Source organism: Pimephales promelas, chromosome 16 (assembly GCF_988280905.1).
Source record: "Pimephales promelas chromosome 16, fPimPro1.hap1.1, whole genome shotgun sequence".
Classification (NCBI taxonomy): domain Eukaryota; kingdom Metazoa; phylum Chordata; class Actinopteri; order Cypriniformes; family Leuciscidae; genus Pimephales; species Pimephales promelas.
Window position 1 is genome coordinate 22,861,566 of NC_142784.1, and position 23,827 is coordinate 22,885,392.

A 23,827-nucleotide genomic window follows, 5' to 3' on the forward strand; every position below is an offset into this window, starting at 1 on the left:
AACACTCCCGGTGAGTTTCAGAGATTCCGGTGGTTTGATAGAATCCATCTCTGTTGTATCACAGGACAGTTCACTCCTGGTACCATGTGGTGTTTATTGATTAAACACTCCAAACAAATAAATGTTGGAACTGGCGTGTAGCCTCTTTATTCTTTAGAATATTCCACGAACATGTGATTAGCTCTTTGTGCCACTTCCTAGAGTTTCTTCTTCTATTTACCATAGGGTATCTGTTAACTGTATGTTTGGTTTTACTGCCATCTAGCGGATAGACATATAAAACACACCTAATCACCACAAAGACCAGTGATGAAATCATTAATATCAGAGCTTACTTGAAACATTTAGATTAATTTATGAAACATAAAATGTTTTATTAGCATTTAAGATTTGATTATTCTCAAGGACTTTCACAGACTTGGAAGTTGGAGCACCCAATTTCCTCAATTTAAATTTTCCAGGTTTTTCATATGCCAACATTTACATAATTATTATTACTTTTTGAATGTACCCTGATATTATGTATAAAATCACTTGATAAAGATGCATATAATTGAAAATGTAACATAAAATTTACAACAGATTGTTCAGCATGTTTTAATTTAATGTTTTCACAATGGAAACATTTGCCTAATGTTACAATATTTCCACCACATCTTTTTCATACAGGTTTGCATTTGTGATCATTAAAATGTCTACGATATACATGATTCTTCCTACACTTCTGGCATGTGTAGGGTTTCACTCCAGTATGAATTTAGATATGTTCTGTTCTTTAACATGGTCGGGTTCTCGAAACCAGTCCCCACAGACCTTAAAATTGAACGTCTTCTCTGCAGTATGAACGAAAAAAAAAAAAATTATGTTATATTACTATTTAAATTTTTAATTTTGAAGTGACCTAATCCTTTAACCACAGAATGGTTGTTAGTTTAAACCATGCCTACCATAAATGTACATAAAACAAAATAATAAAAAAAACATTGCATTCCCAAAAAAAATTTTATTCTTGGCCATATAGTACACTGTAATGAGGAATTCGCAATGTAGAACTATTTTCTATCTCTATTGAATGTATGAAAAATTGATTGATACTTATCCAGAATTTCTTCCAAGAAAGAAAATAAAGGTAAAACAAATACACCGTGCTATTGTACATATTGTTGTCTTTAACAGATAGTGAACCTTCATGACATTTCCAAACATTTGACTGAAAGAAACTAACTATAACACTGCAATTCATCTCAAAACAAATTTCCTTTTCACCCAGGTATACATTTGTGGTCATTGTAATTTCTACGGTATGCGTATTTCTTCCCGCATTTCTGGCACGTGAAGGGTTTCACACCAGTGTGGATTTGCATGTGTGCCCTCATATGACTAATTTGTACAAACCTTTTCCCACAGACCTCACAGCTGAACGGCCTCTCGCCTGTGTGGACACGCTTGTGTCGGATTAAGCTTCCAGATAAGCGAAAGCACATTCCACAAGTTTCGCACTTGTGTGGCTTTTCCCCGGAATGAATGCGCATATGCAGTCTGAGACTGTAAGGAACTCCAAATTTGCTCCCACAAACAGAACATTTGTAGGGTTTAGCTTTGGTATGAACAATCTCGTGCATTTTCAAACCAATTTTCCGAATAAAAGTCTTATCACACACACCACACTTGAACGGCGTCACCCCTGAATGAATTTTCTTGTGTTCCTTTAGCGAATGCAAGCAGCTGTAGCTTTTACCGCAGACTTTACACATGTACGGATCCTTTTCCGAGTGGATTCTCTTGTGCATTCTGAGGATAAAGGTAGAACTGTAGCATTTTCCGCATACATCACAAGGGAAAGTGATCTTCCCACCTTTAGATTTGCCACCATCTAGATTTTCTCCAGATTTCTTACTATGTGTGAGTAAGTGCCTCTTTAAAGCAAAGTTAAATACAAAGCTCTTTCCACATATTTCACACATGAATGGCTTCGGAGCTCCGTGCTCTGCCATGTGCCTTTTCAGAGATTTGCTCGAATAAAACTGCTTGGAACAGATTTCACACGCATGCCGTTTCACACCGCTGTGCACAGGGAGATGCCTTCTAAGGTTTGTAATGTGGCCAAACTTCTTCCCGCATATGTGACATGTATGGGGTTTCTCCCCTGTGTGCACAATCTGGTGAAATTTCAATTCGCTTTTTCTTTTGAATGACTTGTCACAGACGCTGCATTTCCACAGTTTCTCATTTAAATGAACAGTCAGATGTTTGTTGAGGTTTCCTTGGTTTATAAAGAGCTTCCCACATGTCTCACAGCTGTATGGTTTTTCACCTGTATGGATCCTCTGGTGTGTCAGTAAACTCCCCTTTACGGTGAAGCTGTGTCCACACATGGAACATAGAAACGGCTTCACTTCCAGGTGGACACGTTCGTGCATCTTAACATTGGCAAAGGTTTTCCCACATGTCTTACAGACCCCTTTCTTACCGCCTGAATTGTGATGCAGTAGGTGTTTCTCTAACCTTTTCAAGGATTTTAACTTCTTCCCGCATTCATTACAGTCAAATGATATTGTCTTTTCGGACTTTGTACTGATTTGCTCTGCCTGCGGGCTTACTTCAGGTTGCTGGTCTTCAACAGAGGCAATGGAACTGTATTCAACTGCAAAACATTAACAGGGTTTCAATTACTACAAGTTACTACTACAGGTATGTATTTGTATGCGTGTATTTCGACATTGATAAAAAATAAGAAATCTTTCTTATTTTTCAAAGCAAATCAGCATATTACAATGATTTCTAGAGGATGATGTGACGTTGAAGACTGGAGTCTGCATCACAAGACTAAATTACATTTTAAAATGTACCCAAATAGAACAGTTGAACAGTTGTCTCATTTCGATTCATTAGCTAAAAGTAACATAGAAATAAGAAAACAAATCTAATATTGTACTTGTGTCAAGCGGTACAGAATTTAAAAAATACCAAATTTAAAATACAGATATTGTATTTTGTAATGTTGACATGGTCCACTGCCTGAAGAAGTTTGAAAACAACAGAGTCTAGTATTTTAATTTAATGTGAAAATAAACCATAAATACCATCATAAATCGTTTAATTAATAATCACTCAATTTCTTCATTTCTTAGCTTGTTATTTCACATGAATAAGAAAGCTGTGTAGAACGTACATTCTATAAAAAATGTTTGCATTGGCGTCTCTTTTCCATCTCTTGACGACTCAGGAGAAAATTCAGAAACGTGTCCCTCCTCTGCACACTGAAAGAAAAAGAAAATGCTGTTGCAAGCATTTTGGCAAACAAATCAAAGTAACATCATTTCAACATTGAACTGACCTGCTGGGCTTTAACCGAATCTTGTGGTTGTACATTTTCTTCAGGTAACACGATGAGTATATTCGGTCTCTCCGTCGACACTGGTGGAGCTACAGCTGCAGAATCTGAGAGAAGGGTGAGACATTACTTGTTAAAATTGTAGTGTATTAAATATTCTTAACAAATTACATTAAATTAAAATGCAGGATGTCTCACCAGGCACATTTTTGACAGTTGGATTGTTTTTTCTTTCTGGTTTGTTCAGATGCTCCTTCGCCATCTCTTTCACATTTACTATATCATCATGGTAACTTTTAGAGCCCTTCAGCTGAGTTGGCTTAAGAGCAAAGCAATAATTGAAGACTTTGCATATTTTTTGAACAGCCACGTTGGTAAAGGTCTCCATCACAGCTGTGAGCTTTGCCTGCAACAGATATTAACTACTGGTTGTTTTTCTGGGCATCTTCACATGCCTTATGTTCAGTTTTGGAACTAGCAAGATGGAACAGAACATTTCTTTGAAATAATGAAATACACTAACTTATTATAGTGTTAAACATAGAAAAATATTTGAATAATCATATGTTACTTAACCTAGAAATAAAATACAATATAGACGAGACACTTCAAGAACGGAGTGTCTGATGGATCACAGCTGACAAATAAAATCCCTTAATAAAATTTGAATAGGACACAGAATATCTGCAGAACAGAAACTAAACGTACCAATCTGCGTTGTTTCTCATTCATTTCCAATATTGGATCTCGGTCACAATCAATTTCATTTTGGGATGGGCGAAATTCACAGTCAAAAACTTTCTGAATTTCGTCTCGAGCTGTTTCTGACAACAGTGTCATTATAGACAAAGTTTGTTTGCGAAATAATTCATTCTCCACCATTGTACTCATACAAAAATTGCAATATAATTGCTAATTTGTATGTATAAAGTGATTGGGAAAATGAGACAACACAAACGATTCTGCGTTTACTGTGTTCTTAACTTCCGTTCTAAGGACTACATATTCAAAATAAAAGTTTTCAAAAGTGTTTATTTTGAAATGCGCGATCGCAGCTGGCTGTGAGGCTGTGACAGGTCCATGCGAATGGACTTTTATTTTGAAATTCAAATTTACGCACTTTACGGAAGCCATATTCAACCTGTAACAGTTGCGAATGACATTTGTCCTACTTTAATATTTTCGTTTTCAAAATCATGAATGAGAAATTACTACAGTTTCGACGAGATCAGCACTGATTCGCTTGGATCATCTTAGAAAATGTCGGGAAAGACAAATCTCCAGGTATGTTTTCATTCATTCACTATTGACCATCTAACGTTAACCATTCAATTCATTGACTCCTCTACTTTAACCATATTTATTAATTGGTATTATAAGTAATTAATTAGTGCACATTATGCGATTATGACATAATGGCTAAGGTTATTTTGTTTTAGGGCTAGTAAGTATGGGAAATTACACCTGAACCATATTAACTCAAAAAAGTTTTAGTGTAATAATATGTCAAAAATGACATCTCGGTCCTTTGACGTTACTCCCTCCCCCGTGTTTAACTGACACAATGAATAGGCATTATTGTCTTATCTACTGAAGCCAGGACCCTGGGGCGTAACATAACGTTAGTGTCTCTTGTTTCGGTCTATCTTGCTTCATGTTCACTATACATTGCTTTCTCATACTCAAAGTATCTGAAGACTCCAGCAACTCACTACAACTATGGCAGATGGACCTTATAAATTCATTAGGGTCAGAACATGAATAAATGAATGTTATTCTGTGCTGTTTGTATTGGTACTAACTTTTGTGTGAAATATTCTTTTACAGGACGGTGATGGCAGAGTCAGCAGGGTGATCCGTGTTGGCACCAGAAAAAGCCAGGTAATTGTATGCTTATTGATTATCATCAATGTTGAAAACAGCTGTGTTACTCGATATATTTGTGAAACAGTAATACATTTTTTTGTCAAGATTTTTTATTGAATTGAAAGTTCAAAAGCACAGCATTTATTTGAAATATAAATATTTTGTAACATTAGAAATGTCTTTACTGACGCCTGATCCCAAACGTTTGCATGGTAGAGCACACACAAAATAGATAATCTAAAATATTGTTATATCTAATATCATATGAATATCTAACCATTTAATACATTTAAATATGTATTTGAATGTGCATGTTTCACAATTTGTATAACTGCTTGTCACTGGAATCATCCATTTATTTTAAAGTAGCAATGTAAAAGGGTTTCATATTGTAACTATACAGATTTTGCTTCATCGATTCTTAGTATAAAAAAATTTAGGTTTGTAAGTTTGTTTGGGTGTGTCAGTGGTGGTGATGTGTTTGATAAGCTTTCTGTCTTTGTCACGGAGGATATAAGATTGCTTAGTTTTTGTTAAGAAACTGGTCAAATAGAGGGCATATGGAATATTATTGAACCTTTTTGTTGCTTGTATATCTTTCAGCTGGCTCGGATTCAGACTGACAGTGTTGTAGAGAAACTCAAGGGGTTACACCCTGATGTTCATTTTGAAATAGGTAGGAGATTATTGTGTAATATCCAAAACATTGTACCAAGTATGACGAAAGTAAATATTCACTCTGCTTAAACATATTTCCACTTCATATTTTTTATTTTATTTTAGTGGCTATGTCAACAACTGGAGATAAAATACTGGACACGGCTCTATCCAAAGTAAGTCCTAATCTAAATCCCATTGCTGTCATAATTAATTAGTTTTATAAAAGTAACAGTAAATGTATATAAAGTTTTTGGAGAAATTAATTATTGTTCAAATTCTGTGTCAAAGATAGGTGAAAAGAGTCTCTTCACAAAGGAATTGGAGAATGCTTTGGAAAAAAATGAGTGAGTCCATGCGTCTTTGCTTCTTTATATCACTCTTGCAGTACACAGCAGATTTGGTCTTTGGTCTGTTGGTGCATTTGATGTTCAGAGGTTTGTGTTGCTACATTGTTGATGAATATGTTTCAGTATGAATAATGCTGTTGTAATACTTGTGTCTCTATAGGGTAGACCTGGTTGTGCACTCTTTGAAAGACTTGCCTACTGTTCTTCCTGTGGGCTTCACTATAGGAGCCGTGCTGAAGTAAGGAAATCACAATAGTGTCTCTATTTTCTGAAGTGCTTAAATGTTCCTCCACATCTGAAGAGTCTTTTATCTTAAAACAAAGTTGCTGACATGTCATGTTACACAGTACACAAACATCAGCCTAAATATTCATCAATTATTGTTAAAGAGTATGGAAATACTAATGTGCAGTGTATTTCTGATTGCAAATCCTTTTAATTATGAAGCCAACATTGTGATTTGACATTTCTCTCTCTTTAAAGACGAGAAAACCCCCATGATGCTGTTGTCTTGCACCCCAAAAATAAAGGCAAACGTCTCGATGCTCTCATCAACAAGAGGTAAAAGCGGTGGCCTGTACACAGAATTATATTTTTTAAATGTATAATAAATTAACATTAATCATTAATGATAATACTTTATTAATACTTTATTCATTAAATTGATCAAAAGTGACAGTAAAGACATAATGTTTTAAAAGATTTGTACTTCAAATAAATTAATGTTCTTTTGAACTATATTTATAAATAAATATATACGTATATATACAGAATAGTTTCCACACAAATATTAAGCAGCACTGTTTTCAACATTGATATTAATAAAAAACAAATCTTGAGCAGCAAAACAGCATGTTGAATGATTTCTGAAGGATCATGTGACACTGAAGACTGCTGTAATGATGCTGAAAATTCAAAGGAATAATTTACATTTTTTAAAATTTATTAAGATTGAAAACATTTTTTTAATTATGTAATAATATTTCACAATATTACTGTTTGTACTGTATTTTTTTTTATCAAACAAATGCAGCATAAGAGACTTAAAAATAATAATAATACATTTTACAGACTCCAAACAGTTTAATCGTCTATATACTTATATATATATAGGATACATGTTTTCTTGAAAAATACATACATTTACATTTTATATTTGAAGTGTTATAGGTACCAGTTCTCTTCGTCGGGCTGCACAACTGAAGAAAAGATTTCCCCACCTGGAGTTTAAAGACATTGTATCTTTCAGTGTGATGCATCCATCATTTGATTTTCTCTCACTTTTTCTGTAGATGCAAAAAACAAGTAAATTATGAATTTAGTGTGTTATCAAGGTCTTGATGTTTTGTGTGAGGTTATGTCTTAACAGTTATGTTTCAGAGAGGTAATCTCAATACCCGTCTCAAGAAGCTGGATGAAAACAATGAGTTTTCTGCCATCGTCTTAGCAGCAGCTGGTCTTCGAAGAATGGGCTGGGAGAACCGCATTGGCCAGGTGCCTCTATCCTCCTTTAACCTACAATAAACTGCAATGTCTTATCTCAGGTCAACTAAATTCCTTTGAATTTTCAGCATCATTACAGCAGTCTTCAGTGTCACATGATCCTTCAGAAATCATTTAATATGCTGATTTGCTGCTCAAGATTTGGTTTTAATTAAAATCAATGTTGAAAACAGTGCTGCTTAATATATATATATATATATATATATATATATATGTATGTATGTGAATGTTTATAAAAAGTTCAAAAGAACATCATTGATTAGCCTATAATGCATACTGATATATTTTGTATCATCCTGTTTCAGATCCTTGGGCCTGAGGACTGCATGTATGCCGTTGGACAGGTGAGTAACATTCAGTGTCCCCATTGAGCAAATCTCCTGCACAGCGGTGAGTGTATGTCTATCGGACTGATCCTTACAGACTGCTCTTAATGTCTTGTTGAAGGGCGCTCTGGCAGTTGAGGTGAGAGCTCGAGACCAGGACATCCTGGAAATGGTGTCAGTATTAAATGACACGGACACTGTGTTGAGCTGCATCGCGGAGAGAGCGTTCCTCAAACACCTGGTAGGCATCCTGCTGCACTGTAAAACCCTTCACACCTGTTTACATGAATTAATAATTAATAAATAAATGCACTGTAATTCAAAAGTTTGGGGTCAGTAAGATTATTTTATGTTTTTGAAAGAAGTATCTATCTTATACTCATCAATAAATACTGTAACAAATGCATTGCTCATGTCACAACTAATGAAGCTTATTGTAAAGTGTCACCATTACCTTTTATTGATAGTTACACCATATGACATATGAATTTTCACCATATGAATTTTCTGGAAAATTGTATAAAAGTTTTTTAAAACCACTACAAATACAAAGAATACATTTCTAAGAACTTTGTGCATGTACCTTAAACTTCTTTTTTTATAGGAAGGTGGGTGCAGTGTTCCAGTCGCTGTTTACACTGAAGTTAAGAATTCACAGGTAGTGAGAAACTACATTCTGATTTGACTTTATACTCAACTAAAAAATGTCTCTCAGCTGAATGACAGATCTGTGCTCATTTTACAGATCTACATGACCGGAGCAGTATTCAGTCTTGATGGTTCAGACAGTCTGAAGGAGACAATGCAGACAAGCATCAGCTCAGACAATCAGGTTGTTAATCCACTAAAATACAGATATCATTTCCGATACTCTGACTGTTTTGAATTTTACACTGATCCGTTTGCTTGTAACCTCATTATTCCCAGACTGAGGAACAGGAGAAGGTTGATGAGAAGGTCCAGCGTGTGGGTATCACTGCTTTAAAGGTGTCAGGAGCAGCCCAGGATGCCGCAGTGAAGTTAGGAGTTGACCTTGGAAATCTGCTGCTCAGCAAAGGGGCCAAAGAGATACTGACTGTAGCCAGACAGCTTAATGATGCACGATAGGTACAAAATAGTCTGTATTCATAGCTGAAGACCAACCACCCCCTTTTCCAGAAGTATTTTTTTAAAGGTCTACAACTATTTAAGTGTCATCCCATAATATAGATTACCTATATAGTGTGCCTAATTAAAATATTAGTTCATTTTTCACGGAAAAAAGTTACTTTGAGTTGTATTTACAGGATTTTTAGCGAAGATCGATTTGCATTACTGCTTTAAACAGACTTGGATGATGCAGAATAATAATGCCAAAAGTACTTATTCACTGAAGACAAACATCTGCATTACAGAGAGATCATTTTCTCTCATATTAAGCCATGAATACACAATCATGCCTTTGATGGTGTGTGTTTTATCTAAACACGTGCTTATTTTGAAACGTGAATTATTCTGGGATGTACTTTTCCAAAAGCTACTTGAGGTATCATCTACATTTTATCTTTACTGACTGTGCACATGTGAAGCGATACATCATAATAACTTATATAACACTACAGTATGATTTTGTATAACTGGGCCTGCTGGTTTTTGATCATATTTAGTGTGAAATTTTTATTTAAAAAAAGGTTTTCATTCATTCCCATATATTTTATGCCTTAAATGTTGTCATTGAACCCTTTAAATTTTTTTCAGATCTTTCTAACATCAGTGCCTGGAAATTAAACATTTCTTTGTGTATGTGGCTATGAGCTCTAGGTCTCATAGAGATGTAAAGTTTGTATGCACTGCCTCATCCTTTTCATTCATTCCTCTCAAATATATTGTTGTTTTATTTATTTGGCTAAATGTATTTACTGGACATCATCTTGTTCTTACAATTGAACGATGTATGATGAAACTAAGCCAGTATTAATTTGCTGTGATATTCTAAAACACTGATTTTCATTTTGTATGGTTTAGAGCTACTTTAAGTGATACCAAATTGATTTAATGTAAGCATATGCAAGATTTGTAGAATGTACTGAAACTGTTGAATTCCATTAAATACACTTAGTTTTTTCCATTTAGTCGGTGGTGTACTGGTAAACTGAACTCTGAATAACTTGATATCATTGTTTGCCATTACTTTGAAAGGGGGCATTTATATGAAACAGCATATTTCAAAAGTTTGGTGGTTTTAAGAGCAGAGTTGATTGGTTTTACTAACTTTTTTTTGCTAGTCCGAAATAAATTAAGCAATATAAATGCAGTCACTACTTTTTCTTCTTAAATATAAAATACGGTTTTACTCGAGACTTGACATGTCATGGCTGCGGTATAAATAAAGGAGTAATTCATTATATTTTCAAAAATGTCTCTGCTCTAAACTCATAGAATAGAAAAATAGATTTGAGATATCAGTTTTATTTACAGTAGTCAACATTGGAAGCAGAGAAGTTAATCAAAGTTGTCCTAAGATAAGAATGGGTTCAAAATTTAATCTATAACTATCTATAACTAAATCTAAATCTATAACTTTGATTAAAGTTTTTGATCCACTTCAAATCTTGACTACTTTTCATGAGTAATGTTTCATATATCTATTCCAGGTACCAGTTGACACACTGAAAGACTGCCTGTCAGATGTCAAGCTTAGACTCGTTCAGATCTTGATCCGAGGGTGAACTCGTTTTATTAGCGCGTGGCTTCTGGCAACCAGCTGTGGCATGTTGCCATCGCGTCCACTTAACAGGAAAGTACATACCACACTGTCCACAGAAATCCATAATCTCATACCTGCTTCACGCACATATTTATGTGACAGTTTTTCACGATGATGTAAAATATGTATATAGATATAAATATATAGCCTTTATACTATGTATATTAATATATGTATATATATATATATATATATATAGGTATATACATTTAAACTAAATAGGAAATCCTAAACGATAACACTCTAATTATCAAAAATAAATAAATAAACATGTAAAAGCAATTTATGTAGGCCTCAAATATTGCTGATAATCACTTAATTTATCACCAAAATGAGCATTACTATTAATCATCTTCTCTGCAAATTCATGATTATATTTTCCTGTAATTTGGGTTGCTTTAATTAGAAAATGTCCCATCCTGTTTTTACCTTGCAATTTTATTTGATCTGATCTGAACTCTATTCCTTTTATAGAAATACAACAAACGTTTTTCAAAGGCAAGGACCATATTTTGAAACCTCACAAAGTAGAGCCTATTTCAATCTGATATAATTCTGTAAATTTAACTTGATGGCTTTAAAAATGAATAATCAGCCTACACATTAGAGCCTTTTATATCATTATGAACATTGGTCCCAGCACAGCAATATCATTGAGGGTTTTTTTTCTCCAGCCTTTTAATGGAAGCAAATCAAACTCATAGTAGATATGATTCCTGTAAACGGGGCCTTTAAGACCAGTAGTTCCACTACAGTAGAACACTTTCAGTGATGCATATTTGATGATCCGGAGCTTTCTGAGACTGCAGTTTAGTATCAAATGAATTCCTGGACAAGGACTTGTTTTGCCTATTTTTGTCGTTTTCCATGAGTGCACGTAACATGCTACATGTTGCTCACCTGGTGCTCACTGCAGACAGAGCCGAATGACGTCCAGCTCCCCCTTTCTGGACCTCATGGGTTGAGGAGGGATAGAGTTATGGGTAGGGAGTACGTCCAGAGACCTGCGCGGACGGATTTTTCTCCCGATAAATTGTTTGTTATAAAGCATTAACATTTACAAACCCTTGCTAATTTAACATAAAAGCAAGCAGATACTGCGTGCATGGTTTGCATGACTGAAACTGATCATAATTCCGCTCATAATTCCTAAAAATCTGACATCTCAGTTCACCTCGATCTCACAAATCTCAGTTATTATCAGTGAAACTGACTGCACGATATCTTTCAGAATATCTACAGTTTGTTATTATCAGAACATTTGTCAGAATGCAGGATTCAGCACTGAACAAAAAGTATGTTATGACCGGTGAGGGGAGTCTGTCTTAAATGCATCTGATTGGCCGTTATTGCGATCAACATGTCTTGGCTGGATTGTTCAACGCTAGAAACATGTTATAAATTGAAACTCTGGCCTGTAAATGGTTTCTATTTTGTTTTAGTTGTTATTGTTGGTTTTGTGCACCAGACGAATAACAATTTATTGGTTTAGATGTTGTATTTATAGATATTTCTGTTTGGTTGGTACATCCCTCAAAGTGTTTCATTCTCCCACAATCCGCACACACAAGAGTGCATTACCGCCCGCGCGGCCTATTGTGCACTCTGTTACTTTGGGTCCTGTGGGACCCGCGGTATTCCCACGGGAGTGCATGCCTCTAGGCTGTTAGGAATAGTGTGGTTGGACCTTATAGATACACCTATTACACCCATATTACATCTAAAGAGGGGGAGCTGGATTTCATACTCCACCCATGGCTAAACAGTGAGCAGCCTCTCTATCTCAGGTTTTGCATCACACCCCCAACTAAACTCCCTCAGCAGTCAGGACTCGGCTTTTCATTTCATTCAGTTCTGTACGGGATTACCAGTGGCAGGACCTATTTCTGGTACTTATTGTAAAGGAAAAAAGTGAAGTGCATTTCAAGACTTAAACGAATATATTTCCTTTCAAGTGTTGGCCTACCCCAGGTAAGTTAATTTTTAAACATTGCCATTGCAGTTAATTCTCAGTAGGAGCATAACTTTACAATAGGCCTGCTGGCTTTATCATCTAGGACTGACTTTTGAACAATAGCATAACTTATGTCTGAATAATAATATAGCCTATGTCTTAAAATGTTATTCAGGGAATCATTTTTTTAATCACATATTTTAATCGTAATACTATACTATGCTGTGATATGCTCTTTTAAGAGGGCTGGTATGCATGGTATATGCATGGTATCATTAGAGAAAAAACTACTAATTCTTGTGGATTAGTGTACATACACAGCATAGAGACCACAAAGCCAAATCTCTTAACTCTCTATGCTGGCCTGTTACTTAAAAATAATAATAATAATAATAGTGTATATATATATATATATATATGAAGAGTTCAGATGCAAAAGCCTCTAAATGCCATTTGAAATTTTCTTCTTTAATGATGATTTTTTTTTATCAAACTTGTATATTTTTAATTTCAGTAATTTCATTTAAATAACAATTAATAGGTAATTATCATTGCAATTTAAGTGAATTCACTGAAATTAAATATACAAGCTTGATAAAAAATTATCATTCTAGAAGAAAAATTCAAATGGCACTTAAAGGATTTTGCATCTGAACTCTTCATATATATATATATATATATATATGAAGAGTTCAGATGCAAAAGCCTCTAAATGCCATTTGAAATTTTCTTCTTTAATGATGATTTTTATCAAACTTGTATATTTAAGTTCTGTAATTTCACTTAAATAACAATAGGTAATTATCATTGCCATTTAAGTGAAATTACTGAACTTAAATATACAAGTTTGATAAAAAATCATCATTAAAGAAGAAAATTTAAAATGGCATTTAGAGGCTTTGCATCTGAACTCTTCATATATTTGTCCAATAAAACAATCTTATTACCCTTAAAACAACAGGAAAATATCAATAGAATGCTGTTTTCGATTACTTTAGGGCTTTAGTTTAACACTTTAGTTTCCTTTTTAACATATCCCGTCTTATTTTAAAATTGTATTTCCAGTTTTTATTTCCAGTTTGTATCTAAGTATATGCAGAGACCCCTTTTTTAATTTTCAGAGACCCCCCAACTTCCTTTTCTAAAATATCTCTTCATAAAATTGAAAGGGTTGGTAATAAGAAAGAAATATTTACAAAATTACTGAATGCAAACTAATTATGTTTTATTATCTGAATGTTCTGGATGTGTATGTTATCTAGCACTTGTAAACGAACATGCACAGTATTCCACCAAATAGTGAGTAAAAAAAAATCACAGTGGCAATAATTTGTTACCATACGTCTATGAAAAATTCTGATTATGTTTCAAATGTATGCAATACATTCCAACAAGATTTCCATTGTACAGGCTGTCTCCTCACGGCACAATCTACTAAGTCTCATGTGAACGCTCAAGCGATCCCCTCCTACCCAATGCTCTGTGTGGGACTGAGCCAATGATATCTATCTCTGATTTCGCCCTTTCTTTTGGCTGTCAAACTCCAGGGACTTACATCTAGCCTGTTAGTTCAGTGTGTCAGCACAATGCAATCTCTTGGAAGAAACCAAATCCGAGCCTTTTACAAAAGCTCCAAATTCTAAATCAGATCAATTTAACCGAGTAGGGGCCTCTCCTGATTCCTGAATGAGCAGATAGTGTAAAAAGGTTTGCATTTCAAGGGCAGACTATAGGAAGATGCTCCCCTTGGAGATTTCTCATTTTGAATGTATGGTTATGTACAGTATAACGACTCAAGTACTTTGTTGACTAGAAGTCACAGTGAAATTAAATGTAAAAATGTAACCATATATTTTTATTAGACATGTCACAGCATTGAAGCATTTTTGCTCCCTTTTAGACTTGTGGAATGTCCGAGAAGACGTCTGATCCTGGGACGGTTAGCATTACAATGGAAGACAGCCTTTGTAATGGAGCAACACAGCCCCAGGAAGCTCCATTGCTAACCCATCTGAAGAAGGTGGAGAACCACATCACAGAGGCACAGTGCTTCTCTCACCTGCCCAAACGCAATACTGTGGACCTGGTGTTCAGTGACCTCTCCTACACCATCAGAGAAGGACCGTGGTGGGAGAAAAAAGGTCAGGAGTGCATACACATTTTGATTAATGTAACCATACATACACAAAGAAAGTTCACATCTGTACAGTGGAGGCTATAGCTCAAATAAACCTTTCTGGATTGCAGAAGAATAGAATGCAGGAGAAGAAAGATCAACTTTCTTACTTCAGCAAAAAACAAACAAAAAATCAAACAAATGTGCTGGTTATCTGAAGTAATTTTCCCTATTAGCATGGTTGAATTGGATCATCGAAGGTCTGCAGCAAAGACTGATGAGATTAAAGTAAGATTAAATACATAAAGTATGTTTGTATATTATTTAACATATTAAATTATAGCAGGTTTGCGTAATATTCTGAGTTTGTATTTCACTGTTATTCATTTTTGAGGAATGCTGAATCTGTTTATGTGAGGACTTGAGAAATGTCTGTCAATAAATGGGAAAACAAAGGCTCTGTTTACATGGTATTAAAGCCAAGACGCCCAACATTCAACCCTAAAATAGTCATATAACCATTGCAATAACTCCGAGGTGTAAATATGCAAGTCAAATAGGATATTAAAACATTCATGACTAGATGCATTCTTATAGCAGCTTTTGTTCGTTCACAAAGCGGATACGGTAAGTAATTGCATACCAGTTTAGCATATAAAGGAGATTAAAATCACATTAGAACTATTAACAAGACTGATCTTGGCCTTGCTTTTCTATTTAGATCTTTCGATTTGCAGGTATAACTTCATGAATGCTTGTATCTCATTCTGATCACTTGTTTTTACTGTCTAGTCTGGCCCAAAGATAGGAGTTGGTTCTTTACTTTTACGATGTATTGGTGAAAAGATACCAGTGTGGAAGATGCTACTATTTTGCAGCCTTCATTGGCCAATAAGACTTTTATTTTTGCTGTGCCATCACCACAAGTAGTTTAAATTAGATGACATCACATCTGACATCACTAGGGAGAATAACATTTTAAATCTGAATTTGATTTATGATATCATACTAATGCTTGTTCTTTGGTAATTCTCCTGATTATTCTTATGCATGATGAATGTAGCATTCACAATATGTCTGCATTATGATAAAGAAATACAGTCAGAATTAAATATATTTGTAGAGGTGATACATGTGAGTGTAATTTGCACTCAACGTTTCCATTGTCGTCTAAAGCTAGAGCTTCACCAATGAAATGATGATAATATGGCAGCATCAAATGACTTCTAAACATTCAGTGAACAGACATGTATGGGAATAAAGTCAGAGGGCTTTCCTTGATTCGACCGTGGAGAGAGTTTTTTTTTGGTTTATATAGGCTGCTAATTAGAGTGCCTTGCTTTGAAATACTGTAAGTCGGGGTTTGACAATCCTGGGAGTAAATCTTTTTATGTGACCTTTCGGTCTGTGGGTGGGTGAAAGCCATCTTGGTGGACTCATAGAAAGGTCAATGAGCAGACTTGTCTGTTGTCTGAGTGGTTTAATTAGCCTCTGAACTTAAAGGTGATGAGAGAATCAGACTCAAAAACCTTTATCACTCACTTTCTCACATTTCTTAGCTTTGGCGTACAGTAAGATATGTAGAACAGTCATGAGGTTCATGGATTAAACCATACTTCTTATTTGAAGGGATTAACTGCAAGTTGACCGTTTGTTCAAAAGGAGAACCAACCATATGATCCCAAGCCAAGCATATATATTTTTTCCCCTGCAGGTTATAAGGCCTTGCTCAAGTGTCTATCAGGCAAGTTCTGCAGTCGGGAACTCGTAGGCATTATGGGTCCCTCTGGGTCTGGAAAGTCCACCTTGATGAACATCCTGGCAGGGTATAGGTGAGGTTACATTGAGTGCAAAAGTAATGCTGGAGGGAAAAAAATATGCATTTAAATTTTTTTCTTAAATTTTTTTGGAATGCATTTAAAATAAATAACTTATATATTTGAAATTAAATTAAATCTTGAAAGCTTACATGCCCATGGCTGGTTGTCTTGTGTGTTGAAGGGAAAAAGGGATGACTGGACAGATACTGGTAAATGGAAAGCTCCGAGACCTCCGAACCTTTCGTAAAATGTCCTGTTACATTATGCAGGAAGACAAATTGGTGCCCCACTTGACCGTTCAAGAAGCAATGATGGTGAGTCTGCAGGGAGAATGATGTGGTAAAGGATGTCCCCCTACTGCTGGTTTGATGCTAATGCTCATATTGCAATCACTTCAGAATGATTTTCATGAATGATGTGCAGAAATGTCAACTCAACTGAATGATTTCTCCACTGTTTTTAAGGTATCAGTCAACCTGAAGCTTAATGAAAACACAGAGGTGAAAAAAGAGCTGGTAGGTGAAGCTCATCACCTCAATCAAACTTGCTCCAGTATTTTCCCTTGTGAGATTTCACCTACTTTCCATGTGTTTATGTTGGCATGTAGATAAAAGAAATTCTTACAGCCCTGGGACTACATGAGTGTGTCCACACTCGTACAGTCTCTCTCTCTGGGGGCCAGTGTAAGAGGTTAGCTATTGCCCTCGAGCTAGTAAACAACCCCCCAGTCATGTTCTTTGATGAGCCCACCAGGTAATGATGTTACAGACTTTAGACAAAAATAAAATAGCATTATTTATATGCTTGTGACATGGATTTTTTTATATACAGTATGTTTGTTAAATGTTGCTTTTTGATTTCAGTGGTTTGGATAGTGCGTCCTGTTTCCAGGTAGTGTCTTTAATGAAGTCTCTGGCACAAGGAGGGCGAACCATCATTTGCACTATACATCAGCCCAGTGCCAAACTCTTCGAGATGTTTGATAAGGTACAAAGGCATGTGCAAATCTTTTTGGGAATCTGAAACGTCTTCAGATCCCTTCAGTCATCATTTGTTTTATTCTGTGTCTCTTTCACAGCTGTATATTTTAAGCCAAGGCCAGTGCATATACAAGGGAAGTGTCCCATACCTCATCCCTTATTTGAAGGGACTGGGTCTTCACTGTCCAACATACCACAATCCTGCAGATTTCAGTGAGTTGACCATGTGTAAATACCCATGCTTACATACTCACATATTATACAATATACATATGTGTGTGTATGTACATTCAGTAAGGATGCATTTAATTGATAAAAAGTGACAGCAAAAAAAAGTGACATTTCTATTTCAAATAAATTCTGTTCCTGTAAACTTTCTAAAACCATTTATAAGATCATGGTTTCCACATAAAATAGTAAGCAGTACATTATTACGTTTTCAACATTAATAATAAATAATACATATTTCCTGAGCACCAAATAAATAATAAATGTGTGCTTCTGTCTGTTTTATGTGTAGTCATTGAGGTAGCATCAGGAGAGTATGGTGACTTGAACCCAGTGTTGTTTGAGGCTGTTCAGGGTGGCATGTGTGCTTTGGGGGAAAAGTGCAACTGTATCGACATAACCACCGTAACCCCATGCGCTGCAAAATGTGTGAAAGTGAGTGATGCTAGTTTCATAATCACTCATTGCTTCCGGTAGATAGCAGCTGTAATGCTTACTTGCATATATTGTGGTCAGGATGTATGCTAGACAAACTGATCAACTGTGTTTGAAAGCCTCTATCAAATAAAAAATATATACTGTCTTCTTAATGTTTCCTACACTTGCTTTTACAGGATTCAGGACACATTGAGAGCCATACCTTTGCTACAAGCTCTCTGACTCAGTTCTGCATTCTATTTAAAAGAACATTTATTACAATATGCAGAGACCAGGTACAAAGTTGTTTCATTTAGTTGATATCTGGTATGTCAGTCATTATTTTCAAAGTAACTATACCAACACTGAAAGTGACAAAAATATTTGATTTTTTATTAAACTTGATGTCAAACCCATCTTACAAACTAGATAAAAAATAATATATATATATATATTATTCTATTGTAATTTTAATATAATTTTTTGACACATGGTGTCTTCATTGTTTTACAGTATTTTTCTCACTTAGTATTTAGGTTTTAAGACCTAAATACTAAGTGAGAAAAATACTGTAAAACAATGAAGAAACAATGAATATATATATATATATATATATATATATATATATATATATATATATATATAGTTCTATTGTAATTTATATATAATTTTTTGATATATGGTGTCTTCATTGTTTTATAGTATTTTTCTCACTAAGTATTTAGGCCTTAAAACATGGACATTTATTGCAGCTTTAAATTGTAGGAAGGGGATCATCATATTTGGGGGATATTGGAATCCAAAAAGACCCAATTTTGATCTTAACTCAGTTTTGAAATTTGTAGCTATTGCATTTTGCAGAAATGTTTAAAAATGGCGTTTGGTTCCTGATCTAGGTTTTGACACATCTGCGGCTAATGTCACACATCTCGATTGGAGTGTTGATAGGCCTGCTTTACCTCAATATTGGCAATGATGCCAGCAAAGTCCTCAACAACACCGGTTTCCTCTTCTTCTCAATGCTCTTTATCATGTTTGGAGCGCTGATGCCTACGGTTCTTACCTGTAAGTTAGGAGAAATGTATGTAGCCATGTCACAGTTTTACTATCAACAGTTACACCACAATTTTAGGTCTAAACTCATGTCCTACATTCAGCAGGGGAAGTGAAAGTGTTTTTTTCTTTTTATCTGATTCTCTACCCTGTTTTCAGTTCCTCTAGAGATGGCTGTGTTTCTGAGAGAACATCTAAACTATTGGTACAGTCTGAAGGCTTACTATCTGGCTAAGACAATGGCTGACATTCCATTCCAGGTGGGTGCCTGTCTGCCTGTCTAAGCCTTACTGGCTCCCTTCCTTTTATGCCTGACATAAGCCGAGCATGTTTTGACAGTGCTGCTGAAAGTTTTATCTAATGGACTAAAAAGGAATCACGGACACTTAAAACACCAACATTTGATATTGTCATGGGTTTGTCCACTCTTTCTCAGGTCATTTGTCCTATGATGTACTGCAGTATTGTGTACTGGATGACTGAACAGCCTCCAGAGGCAACTCGCTACTTGCTGTTTTTGGCTTTGTCAATCTGTACAGCTTTAGTAGCTCAGTCTCTTGGGCTTCTGGTCGGTGCTGCCTCCACATCCCTTCAGGTACATGTTGCAGCTACTATCACTGTTAACTATATGTTTTTATTTCTCAGGGCTCCAGACTGTGACAAAAACAATTACGACAGTGCTTTAAAATCATGTCAGGATAGCCGTGAAAACATAGCTTTTATATTAAGAGAATAAAAGTTTAAGAGATGCCTCCAACTCTAGTTTACGAAGACATTGTTATTGGTCATAACTTCTGGAGAAAAATAATGCAGGTACAAAGATTAAACCTTTTTGGTGCACATGTGATGACCACCTGTGTACGTACACGCCATCAAATTAAGGTTTTTGATGAAAACATTCCAGGATTTTCTCCATATAATGGACTTCATTGGGAACCAAACGGTTTAAGGTCCAAATGAGAGTTTCTGTACAGCTTCAAAGGGCTTTAAACGACACCAGACGATGAATAAGGGTCTTATCTAGGACCCTTCGAGTCATGACTTGAAAACAGATTTGTTCATTTTGATGGACGTGTTTGAACGCGAATCACGAGTGCTGATCACAGAACAGAGCAAGGCGAGCATTTGTGCTTATAAAACTTAAACCTTTTTATTTATTTTTGAAATGACCGATCGTTTCACTTAATTAGACCCTTATTCATCATCTGGGGTCATTTAAAGCCATTTGAAGCTGTACAGAAACTCTCATTTGGACCTTGAACCATTTGGTTCCCAATGAAGTCCATAATATGGAGAAAATCCTGGAATGATTTCATCAAAAACCTTAATTTCTTTTCGACTGAAGAAAGAAAGTGAACTACTCCTTTAAAAAATGCAATTAAAGAAACATTATATTTATGCTAAAAAAAATGTGTTTTCTTATTTTCAAAAAAAAAAAAAAAATCAATTGGTCATTGGTTAGCCCTGTTTGATTTGACACTAAAACAGTGTCTATACTAGACGCAAATGGCACAATGTGACAAAAACCGATCCTTTATAATCAGTGACGCGGTCTACACTGGATGCGGCTTAACGTGACATGACAAATTCCTGATGGTAAACTGATGCCCTTTTCTATTTCTGACATACTTGAAGTGTGCACACTACTTCTTACATGAAGACAAATGGATTTGCAGCAGTCACTTTGTCATGTCCTGTTTAAAAAGCCTCAAGCTGTTGCATTGGGATGCGACAACTGTCATGTTAGTGTAGACATGGTGTAAGAAAAACTATTTGTTTATCAAATACAAGCACATAACATGTCTCTGCCATATGACCATTACCAATTCTATGATACAATCATCTGACTGATAACAGATTGCTTCTTAAATTGTAACATTGAACAGAGCATTTTCTATAAACCTGCTTTAAGCACTATACAAATAAACGAGTTAAATTAAATGTTTAATTTTTTTGCTGTGTGTTCAGTCTGGATGCCTGCTTTTGGTTATGGTATAACTTTTCAGTTTGTCTTGGCTTGGCATAGACTTTTTTTTAAACATACTCTATTGTGTATCTTCTTCACAGGTTGCCACTTTTGTTGGTCCAGTTACAGCCATTCCAGTTCTACTTTTCTCAGGCTTCTTTGTGAACTTTGACACCATTCCAGAATACTTACTGTGGAGTTCTTATGTGTCCTATGTCCGGTATGCTATTTATATCTTAAATAGATGTGTTTGCTTTCACAATGAAAAATTACAGTTTCATGTTTGTTTGATTGTGCTTATGATAGGTATGGATTTGAGGGGGTGATTTTGTCCATTTATGGGATGAACCGAACTGATCTTGAATGTCCAGGAAGGGTTTGCAAGTTCCAAAGACCTGAAGAAGTTCTGCAGTTGTTGGATGTAGAAGATGCCAAGCTCTACATGGACTTCATTGTACTGGGTATTTTCTTCCTTATCCTGCGACTCGCCACTTACTTGGTTCTTCGGTACAAAATAAAATCAGAGCGATAATATTCAAGTCATGCCGTTTCATGGTCTCCAGCACAGGACAGTATAGTATTTTTAGAATTCATTTCCAAAGGTGTCATCCTCTGCTCAGGAAGGTCCGATTTACTTGATCATTTTGGTGTTCTAGTTTTGTTTTACATTTGGATTAAATAAATCACATTTCATTAGGGGCTTTCGCACCGGATTGTTCTAGGAAGTAGAACCTAACTTCCAGGATGGTTCCCTGAGAACTAATAGTTCCCCTAGGAACGTTTTCCTGCTGCATTCGCACCTCCAGTAAGACCTCTGAAGTGATGTTTATTTTGACGGCGCTCCGAACGCCGGAGCCTCAGTAAACAAATAATGCTCGCATTCTCCGTGTTCATTAGCTTACGATCTGTCTAACAGTACTGTCTAATTTGATAGTAGATAGGAGTGTTATACATAGAAAGTAGACAGTAATGGAAAGTTATTAGCGTATGCCGTGTGGTTGATGTCCAGTGTTTAAAAATTTGCTGTTTGGCCTCTGTCCATCATGGCCTCCTAATCTCATCAACATATACTAATTGTCTTCATCTCTGCCTCCTCTCCACCAGTAAGCTGGTGCGTGGTGGGCGTTCTGCGGCAATATGGCTGCCGTCACATCATCCAGGTGGATGCTGCACATTGGTTGTGGTTGAGGAGATTCCCTCTTCCATGTAAAGCACTTTGAGTACCCAGAAAAGCACTATAAAAATGTAACAAATTATTATTGTTGTTAGCTGAGCAGAAATACATCATCATGTTTCGCTTGGTCCCCTCAAAGTTGTGTTTGATTTTGTCCTCCACGTAAAGGTTAAGTGGCTATCTATCACTGTTGTTCGTAGAGTTAGTTTGTGGAGTATATAGAGGCTATAATCTTTGTGTTTACACAGCCTATTTAAAAATGGGGGGAGCTGGTGTTTCGCATGCGTTCGGCCAATCAGCATACACTAACATCACGGATAGTTCCTATAGTGCTGGTTTAGATGCTACTCTTTAAATTTAGCTCCTACTTAGACACCCTAGTTGGAGCTAAATTAGTTCCTCCAAAAGAGTTCCAAGAACTAAAATCATTTCTAGTACCTGCGAAAATCCGGGTACTTCCGCCAATAGTTCTAGGAACTATGAAAAGGTATGAAAGACCCTACAGATTTGGCTTTAAAACTGGAGTAAATAATTGACTGTTTTTCAGTGTTACATTGATGTAGTTCAAGGTGTTGAAAAAATTGGTGTAATATGAAAATTCAAATTGTGATACCAAATCTAAATATGCATGCAAATGATAATTTACTGAACTTACTGGCAATTCTCAAACTGCGTTACCTGTGGATTTTAGGCTCACACAAACACCATTTTTTATTATCAAACACTAATTAGAATTTTTAAAAAAAGTATTTATTTATTTTTTTGCATTTTCAGTTTCAGAAACCACATCATGAACGTATTTAGCCTGAGGTGAGGATGTTTACATATCATTGCACAAGTCTGAAAAGGTTTTAATTTAAACCAGATGACTGAAGGTTCACACGGTGCCTGGGTTTCTATTAAACCATTGTATCAATCTTTTGCATAGTATGTTTTATTATACTAGTTTTTACTTTTTTGATTATTTAGTTTTTTCGTCTTGAGATTTTATATAATTACTTGGTGCTACAAATTATGTATTAAACAAAGTTTTTAATTTTTTTAGACCAACAAACTTATGTACTATGTTAGCAATGTACTGCATAACATGTCATAATGCCAAATGTATGTAGTGTGTGTTTAGAAATAAAATTCTGAGACCCATCAGAGGTGCAGTTTCTGACTAACAATTGCAAATGTGCTTGAATGTAGTATACATACTGGTTCATATAATAGTTTAAAAATTAATGCTTAATTGTTATAATTTATTTGACCTCTTACAGTAAGTAAAAACTTAGCCATCTGACAGTGCATTTTGGAGAGAGAAAGAATTATGGTTGAACATTGACTAACTCTGA

The 23,827-nt window shown here is 35.5% G+C and overlaps 3 protein-coding genes across 5 annotated transcripts; 2 read left to right on the forward strand and 1 right to left on the reverse strand.

Moving 5' to 3' along the window:
* Positions 1-1,131: 1,131 nt before the first annotated feature.
* LOC120478556 (uncharacterized) lies at positions 1,132-4,317 on the reverse strand. 2 transcript variants are annotated; one of them, XM_039670484.2, is made up of 5 exons: positions 4,043-4,317; positions 3,533-3,740; positions 3,338-3,441; positions 3,173-3,260; positions 1,132-2,644 (listed from the first exon to the last, which is right to left on the reverse strand). In XM_039670484.2, the coding sequence occupies exons 1-5, from the start codon at positions 4,223-4,225 to the stop codon at positions 1,263-1,265; spliced, it is 1,965 nt and encodes a 654-aa protein (XP_039526418.1). In that variant the 5' UTR covers positions 4,226-4,317; the 3' UTR covers positions 1,132-1,262. The 2 variants fall into 2 exon arrangements, with proteins under 2 accessions (XP_039526418.1, XP_039526419.1); XM_039670485.2 differs by having other exon boundaries at positions 3,533-3,808; positions 4,043-4,119.
* A 138-nt stretch (positions 4,318-4,455) lies between these two features.
* Positions 4,456-9,285, forward strand: hmbsb (hydroxymethylbilane synthase, b). 2 transcript variants are annotated; one of them, XM_039670491.2, is made up of 14 exons: positions 4,456-4,618; positions 5,162-5,215; positions 5,804-5,876; positions 5,984-6,033; positions 6,149-6,204; positions 6,368-6,445; positions 6,691-6,768; positions 7,370-7,445; positions 7,588-7,701; positions 8,016-8,054; positions 8,158-8,277; positions 8,641-8,694; positions 8,782-8,868; positions 8,964-9,285. In XM_039670491.2, exons 1-14 carry the CDS (start codon positions 4,595-4,597, stop codon positions 9,141-9,143), a joined length of 1,083 nt encoding a protein of 360 aa, XP_039526425.1. In that variant the 5' UTR covers positions 4,456-4,594; the 3' UTR covers positions 9,144-9,285. The 2 variants fall into 2 exon arrangements, with proteins under 2 accessions (XP_039526425.1, XP_039526424.1); XM_039670490.2 differs by lacking the exon at positions 4,456-4,618 and adding an exon at positions 4,946-5,083.
* Positions 9,286-13,708: 4,423 nt separating this feature from the next.
* abcg4b (ATP binding cassette subfamily G member 4b) lies at positions 13,709-23,058 on the forward strand. Its single transcript, XM_039670381.2, has 14 exons — positions 13,709-14,877; positions 16,567-16,684; positions 16,854-16,986; positions 17,137-17,187; positions 17,280-17,425; positions 17,536-17,659; positions 17,751-17,865; positions 18,173-18,315; positions 18,495-18,593; positions 19,194-19,362; positions 19,510-19,610; positions 19,787-19,945; positions 21,418-21,536; positions 21,623-23,058. The coding sequence occupies exons 1-14, from the start codon at positions 14,646-14,648 to the stop codon at positions 21,846-21,848; spliced, it is 1,935 nt and encodes a 644-aa protein (XP_039526315.1). The 5' UTR covers positions 13,709-14,645; the 3' UTR covers positions 21,849-23,058.
* The last annotated feature ends 769 nt before the right edge of the window (positions 23,059-23,827 follow it).